Source organism: Lissotriton helveticus, chromosome 4_2 (genome assembly GCF_964261635.1).
Source record: "Lissotriton helveticus chromosome 4_2, aLisHel1.1, whole genome shotgun sequence".
NCBI classification, from domain to species: Eukaryota; Metazoa; Chordata; class Amphibia; order Caudata; family Salamandridae; genus Lissotriton; species Lissotriton helveticus.
The window spans coordinates 85,624,175-85,648,159 of NC_136064.1; the positions used below are offsets into that span (position 1 = coordinate 85,624,175).

At 45.0% G+C, this 23,985-nt stretch overlaps 1 protein-coding gene across 1 annotated transcript in view; it reads right to left on the bottom strand.

The window, feature by feature from the left end:
- Positions 1–23,985, bottom strand: part of LOC144752204 (tumor necrosis factor ligand superfamily member 13-like) — a 208,919-nt gene that overhangs the window by 97,211 nt on the left and 87,723 nt on the right. The window contains exon 4 of the mRNA XM_078640154.1: positions 21,059–21,171. Coding sequence (XP_078496280.1) covers positions 21,059–21,171 — 113 coding nt within the window. The remainder of the gene's footprint in view (positions 1–21,058; positions 21,172–23,985) is intronic.

Consider the following 23,985-nt stretch of genomic DNA (forward strand, 5'->3'; position numbering starts at 1 on the left):
GTCACAGATCTGGGTTTAATCCATCGTTATTTTGCTCACCAAGCCACCCCAGTTCAGACATGGCCATATGCAAATCAGTCGTGACCCTGTGCCTCATGGAAACAGTCCAGCCCAAACTGCCAAACCATGTCTTTCCTGGACCGGAATCAAGCATCCTAGGACTGGTTTCTGGCTATCAGCCGTCTTCAGCCAGGATAGCTTGACTCCATTGGCCTAGTGAGCACGGGACCCACGTCTGGGCATACCCTTCCCACATAGGGTGAACAGCAAAACACACAAGATGATGGACGGAATGTTGCACAATGGCATAACATTCACCCCCAGTCACAGATCTGGGTTTAATCCATCGTTATTTTGCTCACCAAGCCACCCCAGTTCAGACATGGCCATATGCAAATCAGTCTAGACCCTGTGCCTCATGGGAACAGTCCAGCCCGAACTGCCAAGCCATGTCTTTCCTGGACCGGAATCAAGCATCCTAGGACCAGTTTCTGGCTATCAGCCGTCTTCAGCCAGGATAGCTTGACTCCAGTGGCCTAGTGAGCACGGGACCCACGTCTGGGCATACCCTTCCCACATAGGGTGAACAGCAAAACACACAAGATGATGAACGGAATGTTGCATAATGGCATAACATTCCCCCCAGTCACAGATCTGGGTTTAATCCATCGTTATTTTGCTCACCAAGCCACCCCAGTTCAGACATGGCCATATGCAAATCAGTCTTGACCCTGTGCCTCATGGGAACAGTCCAGCCCGAACTGCCAAGCCATGTCTTTCCTGGACCGGAATCAAGCATCCTAGGACCGGTTTCTGGCTATCAGCCGTCTTCAGCCAGGATAGCTTGACTCCAGTGGCCTAGTGAGCACGGGACCCACGTCTGGGCATACCCTTCCCACATAGGGTGAACAGCAAAACACACAAGATGATGGACGGAATGTTGCACAATGGCATAACATTCACCCCCCGTCACAGATCTGGGTTTAATCCATCGTTATGTTGCTCACCAAGCCACCCCAGTTCAGACATGGCCATATGCAAATCAGTCTTGACCCTGTGCCTCATGGGAACAGTCCAGCCCGAACTGCCAAGCCATGTCTTTCCTGGACCGGAATCAAGCATCCTAGGACCGGTTTCTGGCTATCAGCCGTCTTCAGCCAGGATAGCTTGACTCCAGTGGCCTAGAGAGCACGGGACCCACGTCTGGGCATACCCTTCCCACATAGGGTGAACAGCAAAACACACAAGATGATGGACGGAATGTTGCACAATGGCATAACATTCACCCCCAGTCACAGATCTGGGTTTAATCCATCGTTATTTTGCTCACCAAGCCACCCCAGTTCAGACATGGCCATATGCAAATCAAAGCATCCTAGGACTCCAGAGTCAAGCTATCCAGGCTGATGAAGGCTGATAGCCAGAAACCGGTCCTTGGGTGCTTGATTCCGGTCCGGGAAAGACATGGCTTGGCAGTTCGGGCTGGACTGTTCCCATGAGGCACAGGGTCAAGGCTGATTTGCATATAGCCATGTCTGACCTGGGGTGGTGTGGAGTGCAAAAAAACGATGGATTTAGGCCCAGATCTCTGTACTGGGGTGAATGTATGACATTGTTCTGCATTCTATCCATCAATTGTTGTTTTTGCATTTAACCCAGCGGCGTCAGGGACACGCCTAAGATGTTCGAGTTCACCTGTCTTGGTATTCAAAGACACGGAATACCTCTGGATGGCATCAGAGACCAAGTTTATTAGCTGCAGCTAGTAACAGTGATCCTAGAAATACATCACGGTGTAAATTCTCAGGAGACTGCTCATTTTACTAAGGCGAGACGTCTCCTTTTATACCCAATATTCACATTATAAATGTACACCCACTGCACAAAATTCTAGCCAATAAGATACATTTTCAAACAAAGTATCACATAGCAAAACCTCAATTTACAGTATCCCAACCCAAAAGTTAATTATTAGGAATGTCCCAAATTCAATCTCCACAAGCCGGACAAACCTATAATTGAAAGCATAACCCATGTAGTGAAGAAACATTAAAAAAAACAGTAACAGATGCTGAACAAGATAAGGCATGTGCAAGGAAACTAAAAAGTTAACGATGTCCTGAACATTGATTGGCAATCTCAGATAAAGATCGATCAGGGAAATTGGCTTTGCGAGGTCAGTTTCAGGTGAAGAGGTCAGTTTCTTACAGTTCATTTCAGAGTCAAAAAGAAACCTAGTTAATGTATACATGAACTAAGAAGGCCAGACCACTTTGTTCGCCAGGCTACCTTTATAGGCCTACGTGAGGGCAACACAAAACGGTGGCACAGAACAAAATGGAGTCAGACTCGAGAATTACAGAACCTCAGACCGGAGCTACTCGACGCTATCCTGATGACCCTGGGCCCCTGCTGGTGAGGCGTGTGTAGGACGCGGCCTGGTGGCTGGTACACATTGTCGCTGGCGTACTTTGGCGGCGGCGGGCCTGGCATGGACCCAGTTCAAGTGCGGTGGTGGAGGACTGTGCAGGGGAGCCCAGGCGCGGACACATACGACGCAGAGGTGGTGAGACATAACCTGTGCTCCCTTTCGTGATAGCGACAGTGTGCAGTGGAACGCTCCTTCCCTGGGCTGCTCTGGTTGTCTGGGGTTATTTTAAGGAACAGGGGTCCTAAGGATTCACAATATGACAAGAAGATAACAATATAGACTACAATCAGTGCTATATTCTGAAAAACGCCCAGCCGGACGTAAGTTTATTCATAGGATAACGTTGGAGTCGTGTTGGCCCAAGGAGAGGCCAAAAATAGTAGCAAGATAGGGTACAGTCCTGTACCTATCCCGAAAGGTTTAGAAGAGATAAACCAGGAAGAGGGAGATAGAACAAAGAAGAAGTTTTCAGGCAAGCAAGAAGTTTTTGAGCCAGAAGGTGACTTGTAGTTACAGTAAGTGCAGTTACAACAAATTCACCCTGCAGTGTCAACAATTTCAAATAAACATATTAAGTAATATGCTACACTGCATATTGCGTCGACGTTTCGATCCCTAAGGGCTCATAATACAATGGGATCATCATCAGGACAATTTTTACAGTTAGTGCCTGCAATAAATGAAGCCTGTAAAGAAAAAGGGGGGGAGAAATAATGACAATTTTAAGGCCTAGGCCTACAACAAAGGAAAATTTCAAGAAAACTTAATAAACGAAAGGGCACAATTATAAGTTAAAAGGCCATTTCATTACTTGAACTCGCCGGTTCTTAGGTGGTGTGATTGTGATTTAAAAAAAAAAAAAAAAATTATTTACATGTGGAGAAGTGCTAAACAAGCGGCGCAGTGACATAGGTGTATATCATCGAAAATTGTGCTATATCCGTGGTGACATAGGGGATGCTTTTATTGCGTTGTATGTGCTCTGTGATGAAGTGACTCAGTGAGTGAAATAGTGCCTATGGGCAGTCACCTTTCCAATGGGGGCAAGAGTAAGTCTTTCCAGGAGCCGGAAATTGGGGATAAGGGGGTTCACGATGTAACTCCCTGCGCAGGGTACTGGGTGCAGCCAGGTAAAAAGTGATACCATTAGTCGTGCTGCCATGGTTGTGCAGTATCCAGGTCGGAATTGCACTGAGGGGTAAGGCTTACCTGGCGCTACTACTAGTCGCCTTTGATTGGAATAATTCTTCTTACCGGAGGAAAGGAATTTCCACCCGGTTCGCAACATCAATTGCTGTGAGATATTAAAAACTTGCCGTTAGTCTGGGGCTCCGATTGAATCATTAGAAGTTACTGCAGGGAGGAAAGGAGGCTTACCTGGCCACATATAGTGTGGGCCGTGTAGGGAAAAATTCTGTTATTTTCCGTGTTTTGGAGGTCTCCTTCTGATGGATCCTCGTGGTTGCTGGGGATTTTAAGTTTAACCGTAAATGGCACAGCTCTGATACTGGTAGGAGTGCTACAGATATCCGCATTTACATGTGGAAGGCTTACCTAGCTACGTATGTTGTAGCCGAGGGCGTGGAAAGGAATAGGCGCTCTTCTTTTAGGAAGCTTTGAGTCAATCCGTAGAGTTGCTGGAGAGGATAAATAACCGAAAGAGGGACCGGGCTCCGTGAGTTTAACCGTAAATGGCAGGAGTACTACCGATATCCGCATTTACATGTGGAAGGCTTACCTAGCTACGTATGTTGTAGCCGAGGGTGTGGAAAGGATTAGGCGCTCTTCTTTTAGGAAGCTTTGAGTCAATCCGTGAAGTTGCTGGAGAGGAAAAATAACCGAATGAGGGACCGGGCTCCGTGAGGGAAGGAGTGTTCTAATTACCGGCATTCAGATCACAGGCTTACCTTGCTTCTGGATGGAAGCAGCGGCGGGTTGGGCGAAGCTCGATCAGCTTCTGCCCCCTTCACAATGGCAGCGCAGGTCCGCTGTGTGTGGAATCCTCATGGGCTAGGCTTATGTGGTTGAATACTGAAAAGGAACGAAGGACTAATTCCAGTAGTCGGTGTCGGCAGACATCTTGGAATAAACAGGGAGCTAGTATCGAGTGGATACTAATTGGCGGACATCTTGTAATGGTTAATTCGGCAGGGTCCCCAGTACTTTCGATTTGCACAATAATTATGCCTGTAATATCGGGAGTGGCGCGGACATAAAGTCTCTATCAATTGTGATTTGGGCATTAATTAGGTGATGTGACATAGAATATTTACCATATTGTATTATGGCGTGAGGTGGTGCAAAAAAGGGGGTGAATTAACCTTGTGCAGATAAGGCGAGTAGTGCTGGCCAGCCATGCTCTACATTCATACACATCTGAGTTGATAGGTTTAACCCATCACTGTTTGCAAATTTCTAGTGTTCACATCACATTATCTCAAGGAGAACACATTATATACAATGTTTAACTGATTGTTTGGGGCTGCATACAAATACTTAGAGGAGTGATGTCCAGTCCTCTGTGCGATTAAGTCCCTTGTGAATAGAGTCCAGTAGTATTATACATTTTAGCTCTTCTTTATTCAGTAGGTGGGACATGCTGCCTCCTCTTGGTGGGAGCTTCAGTGACTTCAGGATAGTCCAACGAATGTCATCCTCATTATGATTGAATTCCTCGAAGTGTTCCACCAATGGGGCGTTTGGCGTGCGGCATCTGATGCGGCTCCTGTGTTGACATATCCTGGTCTTGATTTTCTGAGCTGTCTGTCCTACATAATTTTTCTTACATGGACATTGAATCAAATAAATCACGTTGGTGGTGTTACAATTTGTAAGTGTGTTGCATTTAAAGGTGACGTTATCAAATACAAAACTTTTTCCTTCAATTGTGAAATTACAGACTATACATCCACCACATTTCACGTGTCCAACTGTGGGGGACAGACCCCAAGCGGATTCAAGAGTGGAGGAGTTGGTAGGACTAGGGAGGGTAGCCCGAACCAAATGGTCCTTCAGGTTCTTACTCTTTTTAAATGCAAAAAGCGGGCGTTCCAAGTCCAAGATTCCTGCATTTATTACTGGCCAGTGTTTCAGAATCATTTTTCTCACATTATTGGAGATGGGAGGAAATGTTGTAACACAAGCTATTTTGTCCTGCTTAGTTTTCTGGTTAGGGACAAGGAGTGTCTCTCGTGGGCGATACCACGCTCTTTTGAGAGCATTTTTGACAATCCTTCCTGGGTATCCCCTATTTTTTAGCTTGTTCGACAAGATGGTGCTTTCACGGAAGTAATCTTCCTTGTGAGAGCAATTACGCCTAATGCGTAAGAATTGGGAGAAAGGTAAGGAGTCCCTCAGTGCCCTTGGATGGTTACTTGAGTATTCTAGCAGAGTATTTCTCTCTGTGGGCTTTCTATAGAGTTTCGTGAACAGCTCACCATCCTGATGTAATATTGTCAGATCAAGGAAATTGATGGAGTTCTTGTCAGAGGTGAGGGTGAATTGGAGACCCAGGCAGTTGTTATTCATCCAGTGTAAGAAGTGGGAAAGTACACCGATGTCTAATCTCCATAATAGGAAGATGTCATCGATGTACCTTCGCCACATAATGACACCGGAGAAAAAGGGGTTGGAAGGTACAAGGATTGTAAGTCTCTCCAACTCGTCCATAAACAGTATGGCCAGGTTTGGAGCAAAAATAGCCCCCATGGAGGTCCCCTTGATTTGTTGGTAAAATAGGCCTTGAAAGGTGAAGAAATTTTTGGTCAGACAGACTTCCAGAAGCTTACAGATAAAAGATGTTGGAATGGCATGGGGACGTGGACGGTTGTCCAAAGTTCTTTGTATAACAAGTAGGGCTGCTGTTTGCGGAATATTAGTGTACAGGGACTCCACGTCCATGGTACAAAGTGTGTCAGTGATTGGATTGAAGGGATGGTGTTCAATCAGATTGATCATGGCCATGGAGTCGCGCACATAGCAAAATGTTTGGGGAACAAATTCTTTGATAAAGAAGTCAACATATGCTCCTAGGGGCTCCAATACTGAGCCGCAAGCTGACACAATAGGGCGGCCAGGGGGAGCATTTAGATTTTTGTGAATCTTTGGCAAGGTGTATATTACCGGTAATCTTGGGTTTTTTACATTAAGGTAATTAAATTCTTTTTTAGTCAAAAAACCTTCATGTACTGCCTCGGTTGTTATTTTCAGTATTGTTTCCTGAATACCTTTAGTTGGATTGGATGCCAGCCTGAGGTAGTGGTCTTTGTTTCCTAGCTGCCTCTGGATTTCAGCTGTGTAGGAGTCCAGCTCCTGTATCACAATGCCACCACCTTTATCAGCGCTTTTTATCACGATGGAGTCATTATTTTTTAGGGAGACAATAGACTCTTTCTCTTTTAGAGTGATGTTATATGGTACAAACTTTTTTTGTCCTTTCATGTGCGAGAGGTCCTTAAGAACTAATTTCTCGAATGTGGTGACTTCAGGTGGGATCATATTAGCCGATGGTAGAAAGGTAGATGGTGGCCGGAATGGGGTTTGAGCATTTATCTCGGGAGAGGGGTGAATTTGAAAAAATGCTTTTAGGCGTATTCTTCTAAAGAATTTCAGGAGTTCGGTGTGTAATTACATAAAATTCGGGGCCACAGTTGGGACAAAAGTGAGACCTTTTTTCAAAAGGGAGAGTTCGTCTTGTGCCAACACATGAGTGGAAAGGTTAAAAATAGGAATGGTCTCTATTGTGGGGCTAGGCTGTATTACCATTGGTAATAATTGTTCCTGGTCCTCCTTTCCCCCGGTGGGTTTACCCATCTCTGGGGTTTTTTGGCTTTCCCTCGCTGTGGTGGTTCTTGCTGGCCTCTGGCTAAAAAAGAATTGGAATTCTGATGTGCTCCACCACGTCTTGATGTACTTGATCCTTCGCCGGCGTCTGAATTATCAGAAGATTCGGCTGAGGTATCGGAAAAGCCAACCAGGTTCTGTCTCCTGTTAAACCTTCCCCAAGGTCTATTCTGTTGGGGGTTGCTGTATGCCTTAGTGGTGTAAAAATCCTTTTGTAGATAGGGATATGTTGTTTCAATGTTATAGGTTTTTATGTCTTTCTTAATTTTATTTGATTTTTTATTCTGCTCAATCCTATAGAACTCTGCTACGGTTTTGTCTACCTGTTCTATTAATTTCTTGCTATCGGCAATATTGTCAGGAGCCTCAAGTTGTTTCAAGATTTCTGCAATTTCTGTCTCCAGTGTTTTTAGAGTTTCAGAGGCTGTGTCTATCCCTAGTGCCAGCCAATGACGGGAGCAGGTAGTACCTATGTAACTGAATCCTGTTATATATTTTGGATTGTCCGTGAAAATACCTGGTACATTCCGGACTTGTAAGCCCAAAGGGATAACCTCCGCCTTAAGATAGTCAGTTAACATCAAAATCATTAACTGTAGGCGGACCTGTTTTTTTCTCAGTTTTTCAAGCTGTTCTGGCAGCGAGTTATTAACTTGGTTGGAAATGTCTGCATTGTCAGAAAGTAGTGATGGTCCAGAGCATAAGTGTTTTAAGTAGTCATCTGTGTATAGCGGGGCATGATTTGACATAGTAACCCTGTCGAAATAATAAGGGGGAGGAGGGAAAAAAATGGGAATCGCCCGTGTGGGATAAGTATAGAAACAGTGGGGTAAAAAGTACTAGGTACTAGGGGACCCAAACTAATTAGTTTGGACAAGATTGGAGACCTTGCAAACCGGCGTTTGCGCTCAAATCGTTTTTGGACACAAGGGAACCCAGTAGGGGACCTTCGGACCGTGGGTTACTTAACTTATTTTAAGGAACAGGGGTCCTAAGGATTCACAATATGACAAGAAGATAACAATATAGACTACAATCAGTGCTATATTCTGAAAAACGCCCAGCTGGACGTAAGTTTATTCATAGGATAACGTTGGAGTCGTGTTGGCCCAAGGAGAGGCCAAAAATAGTAGCAAGATAGGGTACAGTCCTGTACCTATCCCGAAAGGTTTAGAAGAGATAAACCAGGAAGAGGGAGATAGAACAAAGAAGAAGTTTTTCAGGCAAGCAAGAAGTTTTTGAGCCAGAAGGTGACTTGTAGTTACAGTAAGTGCAGTTACAACAAATTCACCCTGCAGTGTCAACAATTTCAAATAAACATATTAAGTAATATGCTACACTGCATATTGCGTCGACGTTTCGATCCCTAAGGGCTCATAATACAATGGGATCATCATCAGGACAATTTTTACAGTTAGTGCCTGCAATAAATGAAGCCTGTAAAGAAAAAGGGGGGGAAAACTTAATAAACGACAGGGCACAATTATAAGTTAAAAGGCCTTTTAACTTATAATTGTGCCCTGTCGTTTATTAAGTTTTCTTGAAATTTTCCTTTGTTGTTGGCCTAGGCCTTAAAATTGTCATTATTTCTCCCCCCCTTTTTCTTTACAGGCTTCATTTATTGCAGGCACTAACTGTAAAAATTGTCCTGATGATGATCCCATTGTATTATGAGCCCTTAGGGATCGAAACGTCGACGCAATATGCAGTGTAGCATATTACTTAATATGTTTATTTGAAATTGTTGACACTGCAGGGTGAATTTGTTGTAACTGCACTTACTGTAACTACAAGTCACCTTCTGGCTCAAAAACTTCTTGCTTGCCTGAAAAACTTCTTCTTTGTTCTATCTCCCTCTTCCTGGTTTATCTCTTCTAAACCTTTCGGGATAGGTACAGGACTGTACCCTATCTTGCTACTATTTTTGGCCTCTCCTTGGGCCAACACGACTCCAACGTTATCCTATGAATAAACTTACGTCCGGCTGGGCGTTTTTCAGAATATAGCACTGATTGTAGTCTATATTGTTATCTTCTTGTCATATTGTGAATCCTTAGGACCCCTGTTCCTTAAAATAAGTTAAGTAACCCACGGTCCGAAGGTCCCCTACTGGGTTCCCTTGTGTCCAAAAACGATTTGAGCGCAAACGCCGGTTTGCAAGGTCTCCAATCTTGTCCAAACTAATTAGTTTGGGTCCCCTAGTACCTAGTACTTTTTACCCCACTGTTTCTATACTTATCCCACACGGGCGATTCCCATTTTTTTCCCTCCTCCCCCTTATTATTTCGACAGGGTTACTATGTCAAATCATGCCCCGCTATACACAGATGACTACTTAAAACACTTATGCTCTGGACCATCACTACTTTCTGACAATGCAGACATTTCCAACCAAGTTAATAACTCGCTTCCAGAACAGCTTGAAAAACTGAGAAAAAAACAGGTCCGCCTACAGTTAATGATTTTGATGTTAACTGACTATCTTAAGGCGGAGGTTATCCCTTTGGGCTTACAAGTCCGGAATGTACCAGGTATTTTCACGGACAATCCAAAATATATAACAGGATTCAGTTACATAGGTACTACCTGCTCCCGTCATTGGCTGGCACTAGGGATAGACACAGCCTCTGAAACTCTAAAAACACTGGAGACAGAAATTGCAGAAATCTTGAAACAACTTGAGGCTCCTGACAATATTGCCGATAGCAAGAAATTAATAGAACAGGTAGACAAAACCGTAGCAGAGTTCTATAGGATTGAGCAGAATAAAAAATCAAATAAAATTAAGAAAGACATAAAAACCTATAACATTGAAACAACATATCCCTATCTACAAAAGGATTTTTACACCACTAAGGCATACAGCAACCCCCAACAGAATAGACCTTGGGGAAGGTTTAACAGGAGACAGAACCTGGTTGGCTTTTCCGATACCTCAGCCGAATCTTCTGATAATTCAGACGCCGGCGAAGGATCAAGTACATCAAGACGTGGTGGAGCACATCAGAATTCCAATTCTTTTTTAGCCAGAGGCCAGCAAGAACCACCACAGCGAGGGAAAGCCAAAAAACCCCAGAGATGGGTAAACCCACCGGGGGAAAGGAGGACCAGGAACAATTATTACCAATGGTAATACAGCCTAGCCCCACAATAGAGACCATTCCTATTTTTAACCTTTCCACTCATGTGTTGGCACAAGACGAACTCTCCCTTTTGAAAAAAGGTCTCACTTTTGTCCCAACTGTGGCCCCGAATTTTATGGAATTACACACCGAACTCCTGAAATTCTTTAGAAGAATACGCCTAAAAGCATTTTTTCAAATTCACCCCTCTCCCGAGATAAATGCTCAAACCCCATTCCGGCCACCATCTACCTTTCTACCATCGGCTAATATGATCCCACCTGAAGTCACCACATTCGAGAAATTAGTTCTTAAGGACCTCTCGCACATGAAAGGACAAAAAAAGTTTGTACCATATAACATCACTCTAAAAGAGAAAGAGTCTATTGTCTCCCTAAAAAATAATGACTCCATCGTGATAAAAAGCGCTGATAAAGGTGGTGGCATTGTGATACAGGAGCTGGACTCCTACACAGCTGAAATCCAGAGGCAGCTAGGAAACAAAGACCACTACCTCAGGCTGGCATCCAATCCAACTAAAGGTATTCAGGAAACAATACTGAAAATAACAACCGAGGCAGTACATGAAGGTTTTTTGACTAAAAAAGAATTTAATTACCTTAATGTAAAAAACCCAAGATTACCGGTAATATACACCTTGCCAAAGATTCACAAAAATCTAAATGCTCCCCCTGGCCGCCCTATTGTGTCAGCTTGCGGCTCAGTATTGGAGCCCCTAGGAGCATATGTTGACTTCTTTATCAAAGAATTTGTTCCCCAAACATTTTGCTATGTGCGCGACTCCATGGCCATGATCAATCTGATTGAACACCATCCCTTCAATCCAATCACTGACACACTTTGTACCATGGACGTGGAGTCCCTGTACACTAATATTCCGCAAACAGCAGCCCTACTTGTTATACAAAGAACTTTGGACAACCGTCCACGTCCCCATGCCATTCCAACATCTTTTATCTGTAAGCTTCTGGAAGTCTGTCTGACCAAAAATTTCTTCACCTTTCAAGGCCTATTTTACCAACAAATCAAGGGGACCTCCATGGGGGCTATTTTTGCTCCAAACCTGGCCATACTGTTTATGGACGAGTTGGAGAGACTTACAATCCTTGTACCTTCCAACCCCTTTTTCTCCGGTGTCATTATGTGGTGAAGGTACATCGATGACATCTTCCTATTATGGAGATTAGACATCGGTGTACTTTCCCACTTCTTACACTGGATGAATAACAACTGCCTGGGTCTCCAATTCACCCTCACCTCTGACAAGAACTCCATCAATTTCCTTGATCTGACAATATTACATCAGGATGGTGAGCTGTTCACGAAACTCTATAGAAAGCCCACAGAGAGAAATACTCTGCTAGAATACTCAAGTAACCATCCAAGGGCACTGAGGGACTCCTTACCTTTCTCCCAATTCTTACGCATTAGGCGTAATTGCTCTCACAAGGAAGATTACTTCCGTGAAAGCACCATCTTGTCGAACAAGCTAAAAAATAGGGGATACCCAGGAAGGATTGTCAAAAATGCTCTCAAAAGAGCGTGGTATCGCCCACGAGAGACACTCCTTGTCCCTAACCAGAAAACTAAGCAGGACAAAATAGCTTGTGTTACAACATTTTCTCCCATCTCCAATAATGTGAGAAAAATGATTCTGAAACACTGGCCAGTAATAAATGCAGGAATCTTGGACTTGGAACGCCCGCTTTTTGCATTTAAAAAGAGTAAGAACCTGAAGGACCATTTGGTTCGGGCTACCCTCCCTAGTCCTACCAACTCCTCCACTCTTGAATCCGCTTGGGGTCTGTCCCCCACAGTTGGACACGTGAAATGTGGTGGATGTATAGTCTGTAATTTCACAATTGAAGGAAAAAGTTTTGTATTTGATAACGTCACCTTTAAATGCAACACACTTACAAATTGTAACACCACCAACGTGATTTATTTGATTCAATGTCCATGTAAGAAAAATTATGTAGGACAGACAGCTCAGAAAATCAAGACCAGGATATGTCAACACAGGAGCCGCATCAGATGCCGCACGCCAAACGCCCCATTGGTGGAACACTTCGAGGAATTCAATCATAATGAGGATGACATTCGTTGGACTATCCTGAAGTCACTGAAGCTCCCACCAAGAGGAGGCAGCATGTCCCACCTACTGAATAAAGAAGAGCTAAAATGTATAATACTACTGGACTCTATTCACAAGGGACTTAATCGCACAGAGGACTGGACATCACTCCTCTAAGTATTTGTATGCAGCCCCAAACAATCAGTTAAACATTGTATATAATGTGTTCTCCTTGAGATAATGTGATGTGAACACTAGAAATTTGCAAACAGTGATGGGTTAAACCTATCAACTCAGATGTGTATGAATGTAGAGCATGGCTGGCCAGCACTACTCGCCTTATCTGCACAAGGTTAATTCACCCCCTTTTTTGCACCACCTCACGCCATAATACAATATGGTAAATATTCTATGTCACATCACCTAATTAATGCCCAAATCACAATTGATAGAGACTTTATGTCCGCGCCACTCCCGATATTACAGGCATAATTATTGTGCAAATCGAAAGTACTGGGGACCCTGCCGAATTAACCATTACAAGATGTCCGCCAATTAGTATCCACTCGATACTAGCTCCCTGATTATTCCAAGATGTCTGCCGACACCGACTACTGGAATTAGTCCTTCGTTCCTTTTCAGTATTCAACCACATAAGCCTAGCCCATGAGGATTCCACACACAGCGGACCTGCGCTGCCATTGTGAAGGGGGCAGAAGCTGATCGAGCTTCGCCCAACCCGCCGCTGCTTCCATCCAGAAGCAAGGTAAGCCCGTGATCTGAATGCCGGTAATTAGAACACTCCGTCCCTCACGGAGCCCGGTCCCTCATTCGGTTATTTTTCCTCTCCAGCAACTTCACGGATTGACTCAAAGCTTCCTAAAAGAAGAGCGCCTAATCCTTTCCACACCCTCGGCTACAACATACGTAGCTAGGTAAGCCTTCCACATGTAAATGCGGATATCGGTAGTACTCCTGCCATTTACGGTTAAACTCACGGAGCCCGGTCCCTCATTCAGTTATTTTTCCTCTCCAGCAACTCTACGGATTGACTCAAAGCTTCCTAAAAGAAGAGCGCCTATTCCTTTCCACGCCCTCGGCTACAACATACGTAGCTAGGTAAGCCTTCCACATGTAAATGCGGATATCTGTAGCACTCCTACCAGTATCAGAGCTGTGCCATTTACGGTTAAACTTAAAATCCCCAGCAACCACGAGGATCCATCAGAAGGAGACCTCCAAAACACGGAAAATAACAGAATTTTTCCCACCCCTACACGGCCCACACTATATGTGGCCAGGTAAGCCTCCTTTCCTCCCTGCAGTAACTTCTAATGATTCAATCTGAGCCCCAGACTAACGGCAACATTTTAATATCTCACAGAAATTGATGTTGCGAACCGGGTGGAAATTCCTTTCCTCCGGTAAGAAGAATTATTCCAATCAAAGGCGACTAGTAGTAGCGCCAGGTAAGCCTTACCCCTCAGTGCAATTCCGACCTGGATACTGCACAACCATGGCAGCACGACTAATGGTATCACTTTTTACCTGGCTGCACCCAGTACCCTGCGCAGGGAGTTACATCGTGAACCCCCTTATCCCCAATTTCCGGCTCCTGGAAAGACTTACTCTTGCCCCCATTGGAAAGGTGACTGCCCATAGGCACTATTTCACTCACTGAGTCACTTCATCACAGAGCACATACAACGCAATAAAAGCATCCCCTATGTCACCACGGATATAGCACAATTTTCGATGATATACACCTATGTCACTGCGCCGCTTGTTTAGCACTTCTCCACATGTAAATAATTTTTTTTTTTTTTAAAATCACAATCACACCACCTAAGAACCGGCGAGTTCAAGTAATGAAATGGCCTTTTAACTTATAATTGTGCCCTGTCGTTTATTAAGTTTTCTTGAAATTTTCCTTTGTTGTAGGCCTAGGCCTTAAAATTGTCATTATTTCTCCCCCCCTTTTTTCTTTACAGGCTTCATTTATTGCAGGCACTAACTGTAAAAATTGTCCTGATGATGATCCCATTGTATTATGAGCCCTTAGGGATCGAAACGTCGACGCAATATGCAGTGTAGCATATTACTTAATATGTTTATTTGAAATTGTTGACACTGCAGGGTGAATTTGTTGTAACTGCACTTACTGTAACTACAAGTCACCTTCTGGCTCAAAAACTTCTTGCTTGCCTGAAAAACTTCTTCTTTGTTCTATCTCCCTCTTCCTGGTTTATCTCTTCTAAACCTTTCGGGATAGGTACAGGACTGTACCCTATCTTGCTACTATTTTTGGCCTCTCCTTGGGCCAACACGACTCCAACGTTATCCTATGAATAAACTTACGTCCGGCTGGGCGTTTTTCAGAATATAGCACTGATTGTAGTCTATATTGTTATCTTCTTATCATATTGTGAATCCTTAGGACCCCTGTTCCTTAAAATAAGTTAAGTAACCCACGGTCCGAAGGTCCCCTACTGGGTTCCCTTGTGTCCAAAAACTGGTTGTCTGGGGTGGCGCAGCGGCTGTGGTAGGAGCCTGTGACGGGGACTGCCGCGGGGACCGCAATGCGTCCCAAGAAGTCCACCACCACACAAACAAACACCATGGACAACTATACGGCGACGACTGGGGGGGCTGAGGCTGGGCTCCCTGGAACCTCTGGGATCGCGGAGCGTCCATGGCCGCCATCATGCAGGCAATTCAGTCCCTGGGGGCGACATTGGAGGCCAAGATAGACACCGTATCGATAGACATGGCGCTCCTACGGGCTGATTTGAATAAAACCTCTGAGAAGGCCACACAGAATGCAATTGCGATTGCGGACCTCCAACAGACCACCAAGGAGCTGCAGGACCAGGTTCAGCGGTTAACTCAACAGCACAGGCGCGCAGAGGCCCGGCTGGAGGACCAAGAAGGGAGGGCCCGGAGAAACAACGTGCGAGTGGTAGGAGTTCCGGAGATAATGGAGGGGCCGAGCATTGACCTCTTCCTGGAGGACCTTATTTTGAACCATTTGAGGTCCAAGAGTCTCTCCAAGTTCTTTGTTATTGAACGAGCGCATAGGGCCCCGATTCCCCCTCCTCGCCCAGGCGCTCCGCCCAGAACGAATATTGCTAGGGTCCTGAATTATAGAGACCGCGACGCCATCTTGCAAGCTGCGCGACAACATGGGGACCTAGGGATTGAAAACGCCACCATCCGCTTTTTTCCGGACTTTACCATCAAGGTCCAGCAGGAGCGTAGATCGTTCGACGCCGTCAAGAGGGAGCTCCGGACTCGTGGCATCAAGTACATGATGTTTTTTCCCGCATGCCTTAAGGTTCTTCTGCATGGGAAATCCTATTTCTTCACGTCACCGGAGGAGGTCTTTGCATGGCTGGAGGAGCAGGCGCATCACCGCGATAATCAGCAGACGGGGGATGGCTGGAGAGACATGGCGGATCAGTCCCCGACCTCCTCTACGGGATCGGCGGAAAGGGGCAGACGGCGCCAGGATACGATCCGTAGGACTGGTGGCGCGAGGGCTCGGAACCTGTCTGCCTCGCCTGACCTTGGCTGAGGCGGTGGAGAAAGTCACAATCTGGAGGCTCGTGTGGAGGTGCATGTAATGTATGAGCGCTCCGCTGTTGGGAACTTGCTGCGCAAGGGTTTATTTGTCCTGACTGATTGGTGAGCGAGACATTTGGTCTTAACACTGACCCCCAAGAGGGGCCGGGCCGATGAGGGTGGAGGGACCGGATTGGCTGCATTGATGCTTTGGCTTGCTTTGCTCCTATTATCTCTCTGATCTCCCCGGGGACAGGGTGCTGCGGTTGTTAACCCGAGGGTGGGGGGGCTGATTGTCATCCCTGGGAGGCCTGCTCGGTCATCACGCACATCCCCAAAGTTTTCGTTTTTCATGGGCGGCAGGGGTACTCTGGGTCACGTTGACCTGGGAAGCAGGGTAGCAGGGTGGGGGGTGGGAGCGGGAGGCTGCGGGGGGGGGGGGAGTTGGTTGTTTGATCTATGTATTTTGTTTTTTGCAGAATTGTGTTCGAGGGGCTCCAGTAGTAGGATTGACTGACATGAGGGTGGTGGGTGGTGGTGGGGTAGGGCGAGTGGTTTCCTACTGTTTGCGATTCATGCACTATGACACAAACGTCGACGATACAGAAGATTAGCATCTTATCTTGAAATGTCAATGGTCTGCAAAACAAAGTCAAACGCACCATGGTCCTTCAATACCTCCACAGACATGCCCCGGACATAGTCTTCCTCCAAGAGACGTACTTAGTGAGAAACCATTATAAGGTCCTCAATAGATTTGGATACACATTGCAGGCACATGCGAGCTTCCCTACCCCCCCTAGGGGGGTAGGGATCCTGGTGAGGAACTCCCTAGTACTACTAGTTAATCGCACATGGTTTGATCCACTGGGGCGCTATGTGGCTATCTCCGGGCGGTGGGAGGGCTACACGATCAACCTCTGCTCGGTTTATGTTCCACCACGGTTGCATGGCACTACTCTTCCAGATCTGGGGAAGTTGCTCCTAGAATTACCAGACGGAGTCTTGATCATGGGAGGGGACATGAATGATGTGATGGTCAGGGAAGTGGATAGGTCAGGGCTCCCATATGATCGGGGGGTGGGACATCAGCTTAGGAAGTTTGTTAGTGCACTGGGCTTAGTGGACCTCTGGAGGGCACATAACCCCCACCTTCGACAGTATACGTACATCTTGGTAGCACATGGGTCGGGGTCCAGGAGTGACTATCTCTTCACGCAGGTGGGACACATGGGCTCTTTCATAGCAGTTGCAATAAAGCCAGAGGAATATCTGACCACTCCCCGGTGGAAATGCAGATGAGAGTTCCCGTGCATGATTGGTCCACCCCCCCTAGATTGGATGTTTTCCTGTTTAAAGATCAGGAGTATCAAGAGCGGTTCGGAGACCGGGTTGAGCTATATTTTGATGAGAATGTGGGCTCGGTTAGGTCTCATTGTACTGTTTGGGAGTCTTTTAAGACCGTAGCTCGAGATTTTGTGCAGGCTGAAACAGGTAAGAGGAGGAAGGAGAATCAGGCCCAGGTCGATGGTCTAGAAACTGAAATTCAAGTCTTGGAACAGGCCGGGGGGGACACCCGGGAGCAGGAGCTGGGCAATAGGCACACACTGCGCCTCAAAGAGAAAGAACTGAGGGATGTGCTGACTGACCAGGCGCGGTCTCATGCTCTTGCCACGCAGCGGCGAGTATATGATCTTGGGGACAAGGCGAACAGAATGATAGCTTGGCTAGAGAAGAGGGATAGAGATCACAACTGGGTCCCGGGTATCCGGCGGGATGACAGGGCCACAAGGGATACGAACTTTCCATACGCTGTACAAACAGAAAACAGCGACTAGAGGCAGTGTTTATGAGTTTTACTGTTGTATGAACGCTTCACAGGCTATTTTATTATTCCGTCCTCCAGTTTCAGCCATGGGGTCTGCTCAAGGGTGGGTCGTCGCCGTAAACCAAGCAATACCTTGGCAGAGTAAACAGAGTGGAGAAACAGCAAGGTTTATGCTGCTGTCCCCTGCTGGCAGGTTGCTAGATGTCATTTGTTTAATAATGTGCTGTCATCCCCTAACAGGAAGAGTAAAGGGCAGCAGCCTGTCCCGAGCTCAGGGATGCGGCTTAGTGAACTAGTGTTTGGCATGTTTATCTGTACATCCCGGTCCTGCTAAAGTGTCAATAGCAAATACATCTTTATGTAGCTGTGGAACTAGAATTAAATGAAATCTATAACAGTCATCGGAATCCCAGCAGGTGACAGGCAGCAGTACCATCTAAAGCTTATTTTCACCGTAGTACTCAAAATCTCGAAAGCTCAGCCTATGCAAAGCCTTCATTAACAGGTTAGCCAATGGAAGGCAATGGCTGAGATATAGCTGTACCTTTCTACTGAACTGTTGTAGTAAAGTTCTTACTGGGCAGCTCTCTTAACTCAACTACTTTCACTGGGTTTCAGTGTGACCTATGTCAAAAATGGAAGCAGTACAAGCCTTTTTCGAAGTACTGTACTTACTCTGAGGTGTGAAAGTCACAACTATTTTAGCTAGATCAATATGCTAGATCAATACGCCTGGCCTCTACAGACCACACATAATGTACATCTGTGCAGTCTCCCTACAAACCTAAAATCTATTGGCTTTGCCAATGCGTGTTTTGTATTAATGGAACCCAGCAGCTCCCTTGACAGTAAAGGTTTTAATACAAGCACAGACAAAGTCAGAAGGCTGTCAACAAAGCTAGGCATATTGATTTTGTCAATGCTTGTTTGTTTGTTCCGAAGATCCTTTTGCTCTTACATTGGAGTATCTGATTTTTAGAAAGAGGTTAGTGGCTTTTTTGTTTCTAAGCATCCCCCGATCTGCTTCAGGTGGGTTTCTATGTTCTTCAAATATAGGGCTAGGAAGATAAAAATAAATCAATTACTCATTGAGCTATCTCAAATTGGAAACTGTCTTCTTTAAATGTTATACCACTTTCTGGGGTTAGTTGCCCTGAAACCTTTTACAATGTTCCTGGTTTTCTATATTAACCCCTTAACTGCTGGACCTTTTCATCCCCAGTGCAGAGCCTTCTTTTGGCTATTTGGTGTAGTTTGCGCTTAGGCCTCCATAACTTTTTTGTCCACATAAGGAATCCACGGCAAATTTGCGGTCTTGTTTTTAACATCCTGTGGATTCCAAAGGTACCTAGGGTTTGTGGATTCTCCTGGAGGCGACCGTGAAAATAGCCAAAATATAGGTAGTTTTGAGGTAAAAATAGGAAAGAAGTGCTCTGGATAAAAGTGTCTGTTTGTTTTTCATAAAAATGGCAACAACAAACGGTTTGCTGTGCTAAAGTCACCATCTCCCCAGCTTTCAGAAACATGCAGATCTGATTAAAAAATCCTATTTGTTTACCACAGTTTTGTGGCATTTTTCAAAGCGGTAGACCATTTTTCCTATTTTTTTGTGCTTTCAAACTACTTCCAGTTTGCCGTGTAAAACCCTGAAAAGGTATATATTTCTGAAAAGTAGACAAAATTCCAAATTCAGCAAGTGGTCATATGTGTAGGTCCCTGAAGGCTTTCCCCAAAGAAACTAACTGCTGAAATATAGAAATATTGAAAATGAGTAGGAAAAAACGGCCATTTGTGACAGTGTCTTCGTCTGTAAATTTTTCTGCAAGGAAGCCAATTTACAAGAGCAATGTACCATTACTTTTGCTAGACCCTTTTGGTAGTAGAGATACATAGGGTTTTTTAAAACTGGACAACAAGGGGAATCCAGGGTGGTTTGCCTTGCGTGGATGCCAAAAGGTTATTTTACCCACAATGCCATGCAGATCTCAAACTTTGCCTGAAATCACACATTTTTCTTACATTTCTTTGATGGAAACTTACAGCATCCGTAGTAATCCACACAATTCCTACCACCCAGCATTGCCCCACTTGTGCCAATAAAAATGCTAACCATTTATGTGGCTGGGCCTAGTGTCTGCAACAGGAAAGAATAATAACCAAGGGTAATGGGAGCCCTTGCGTGGGGACGCCCTTTGACCTTGGTTTGATTCACCTTGGGGGGCAGAAAGACTGGTCCCCCATTTAGTTGGGTTGGGGATATAATCATGCTCATGGTGGGCAGCCTCCACTGCTACATTTGTTTTAAATTACCTTAGCGTCCAGTTAGCTTTTTGCCTCCATCTGTAATTGTAATTACCCCCAATTGCTTCCCAGGGGGGCAGAAAGACTGCTGCTTCATGTACTTGGGGTTGGGGCATGCTGGACAGCCCCTCACCCCAATATTTTTATTTAAAAAAATACCTGGTGTCTAGTGGACTTTCCGATCAGGGGTAATTACCCCAATCTGGCCCCTAGGCGGCCAGAAAGGCTGCTGCTCCATTTATTTGGAATGGGGTATATCCATGCCCATGCTGGGCAGCGCTTACCCCTATATTTAAAAACAAATTCCTGTTGTCTAATTGGCATTCTGTCTCTTCCTGAGTGTAATTATCCCAATCTGACCCCCGGGGGGGGGGGGGGCAGAAAGATTGTTTTTACCATATATATTTGGGGCGGGGCATGGCCATGCCCATGCTGGGCAGCTCCCACACATATATTTTGGGAAGATTCTCCCCATTCCAACGATACCGCTCCCATGAGAATCAGTGCTGGAAGGCTAAGAACTGCCCCAGAGCACTGATTCAGTTTAAGTAAAACAAGCCCATCGGTTCATTTCACTTTCACTTTTACTGCAATTACGTCAGCGCGCTCTGCAGCACCGATCGTCATGCTCTGGAAGCTCTTTTTTATCTCCTCAGTGTTGGCCAATGCCACGCACTGGGGAAGTAATGCGGTTGTCGGCCATTTTAAAGGTTAAATATCGTCTTCATACTTTTTTCCTAGCTGATAAATTTGACAACAAATCTGTGGGTCTGCTTGATCAAGCCTGCACTTTTTCCATCCCTGACAAATGGAAGTGGTAGAAACCATATGATTTGTAAAGATAAAAAGCTTTATTTTCACTCAATCTTTTTCCTCACCTGCCCAAACACCAGGTAATAACTGTCTTCCTCTATCACAAGCCTATTGTTTCTCACTTCCAGAACTTGCCCTTGTCTTAGAGCCACAGTCCAGGGGATCAGGGTGGAATCACCTGATTAGAAAGAGGAAGAAAGACAAAATTAAAGCCCTGAGCTGTAATCAGAAAAACAACGGCAAGGAGAAATGAAAATCAAAATAAAAATGACTATTTCCGTCAAACAAACAAAAAATGTAATGTCAACAGTGCTTAATCTGAGCATGTGCTTACCAACACAAATTGTTTCCTCAAAAAACTTTAACCCGGAGCAAGATAGAGAAACACAAGGAGGAAGAGAAAGGCAGAAAAACAGTGACAAAGGGAAAAAAAGAAACCTACGAGAGTGAGATAAGAGAAGGAAGCATCTGGTGGTGGATTAAAGAGGCAGGAGGTGGAATCAAGACTACAAAACCTTGGTATGCGGAACACCAAACTTACAGTACCAGCCACAAACTTCTGAACAAATATTTGGGCCCCAGCACTTATTCTTGTTCAAATTAAGTACTGGATTTCAAACATTTAGAAGCAACTGGTTTGTAAAACACACTCAAAGTATTAAATTACCACTTTGTCCCACTTCCTCACTGTAAGAAATTGGGTTATTGGCTGAGAAGGGTTGAAGCCCCACTGAGGCAACAACCACTATCCTTGTTAGGATGAACCACAACAAGTTATTAAATTAACCCATGCTTAACCCTCTGGTAGCTTGGCACAAAAGCAGTCAGGCTTAACATAGAGGCAATGTGTAAAGTATTTCTTGAGCACTCAAATAGTAATAAAGTGAAGACATAACACAAGAAAAATCCAACACCAATTTTAGAGTAGATTTTAATAAAGAAAATGACATCAAACAATTTAAATCCAATCAGTAGATCCGCGATGGTGTGCGGGCCAGGTACAGGACTGAGTTCAGCCCACTGGAAGGTGTACCTGGTTGTACTTGGGGCCGAGATGCGAGGTTCTGCATTGCTTTGGGTCTGGAAGTGATCTGAAGAGTGGCTCTGGTGGTAAAATATTTTGACCTGGTGTCAACCTTTGAAGGGAGGATTGCCTATACTACATCAACATCTGTTTCTGGAAAGTTCTTCCCTTCCCCTGTCAAGGCTGGAAGAAGTATGGGGTGAAAAAGACTAGTGTCTGGTTCCTTTGTATGCGAGTCAGAGTCATCTGAAATGTAAGTGGGGCAGGACACAGCTCCACCCCAGCTATCCAGGCAAGAAGACCCATCCTGCCCCCTCCTAGTCCCCTTTTTTGTCACTGTCTGGGAGGGATACATAAACCCCAACAGAAGAGCCATTCACAGTCATGTGGCCTAGGATATTGGCAGAAGGCACAAATGGTTACATGAAGAAATTGCCAACTTTCAAAAAGTGATACCAAAGGGGATGATGGGCGGAGTGTTTGAGCAAATCAAACACTCACCCCCAGTCAACTGATCTGGGTTTAATCCATCATAATTCTTTAGCTCACTCCACCACCCCAGATCAGACATGGCCATATGCAAATCGGTCTGACCCTGTGCCTCATGGGAACAGTCCAGCCCGAACTGCCAAGCCATGTCTTCCCTGGACCAGAAACAAGCATCCTGGGACCGTTTCGGATTCATAATCCTCATCAGCCAGGCTATCTTGAATACAGTAAAACAAAAGGACCAAGGCAGCAGACCAGGTCAAGCACTACGGATCATTTAGTTCCTAAGTAATAATGGTGCAAACTCTTCCAACATCCGCTGCCATGGGATGCGAAAATGATTAGAATACCAAAACAGAATGGAAGGTGCACTCGAATAAAGTCAGTATCAGTAATAATTTTTACGTAAGTTCTTCTTTATTCAGAAAGTATTTTTTCATGAAGCATAGGCACAGCCAACGCGTTTCGTTCCTCTTTTTGCCTTTGGGAACTTCGTCAGGGCGAATACTTGCAAAGTTAAGGAGCTGAACTGAATAGTCGAATTGAATGAAGCTCAGCGTAATAATCTGTACCGTCACACAGTGGTATCCTTAATAGCTGTATAAAATAAGCCGGAATCCGGAACCGGTCCCAGGATGCTTGTTTCCGGTCCAGGGAAGACATGGCTTGGCAGTTCGGGCTGGACTGTTCCCATGAGGCACAGGGTCAGACTGATTTGCATATGGACATGTCTGAACTGGGGTAGTGGAGTGAGCTAAAGAATGGTGATGGATTAAACTCAGATCAGTTGACTGGTGGTGAGTGTTTGGTTAGCTCAAATGCTCCATCACCATCCCCTTTGGTATAACTTTCAAAAAGTGGCATCTTCAGAATTCTAACTTAGAATCCAACTTTACCATTACATTGAATTTTTATTTACAATTCATTTGAGTGCAAACACCATATCTCTATCTTCTCCCAGTCAAAGGGTATGACTTATTAAATGTAATAAGGTAATCCAGGGTTCGTCAATGGGAGAGATAGGACTTAAAGTAGAGAAAAACAACACTAGAATTTTTCATTACCAGGACATGTAAAATTTAAACTCACATGTCGTAACCTTTGAATACCATGCACCCTGCTCTGTGAGCCTTTAGAGCCTACTTTAGGGGTGACTTATAAGTAATAAAAAAGGAAGGATTAGGCATGGAAAAAGGTTTACTTTACCAAGTCAAAATGGCAGTTTAAAACTGAACTATGGGCCTAAGACATGTTTGAAAGAGCTACTTTAGTGGGTGGCACAAGTGCTGCCGGCCCTCTTGTAGCATTTAATTTACAGAATCTGGCTACATGTGGTACCATTTACCAGGGACTTCCAAATAAATTCAATGTGAAATGCAAAGGAAAAAGGGCAGTGGACCTTAACAACATGCCACACCCTCACAGATATATCCCCAAATCCTATATAATAACGTGTGCACTCCCTGTATGCATCCTCTG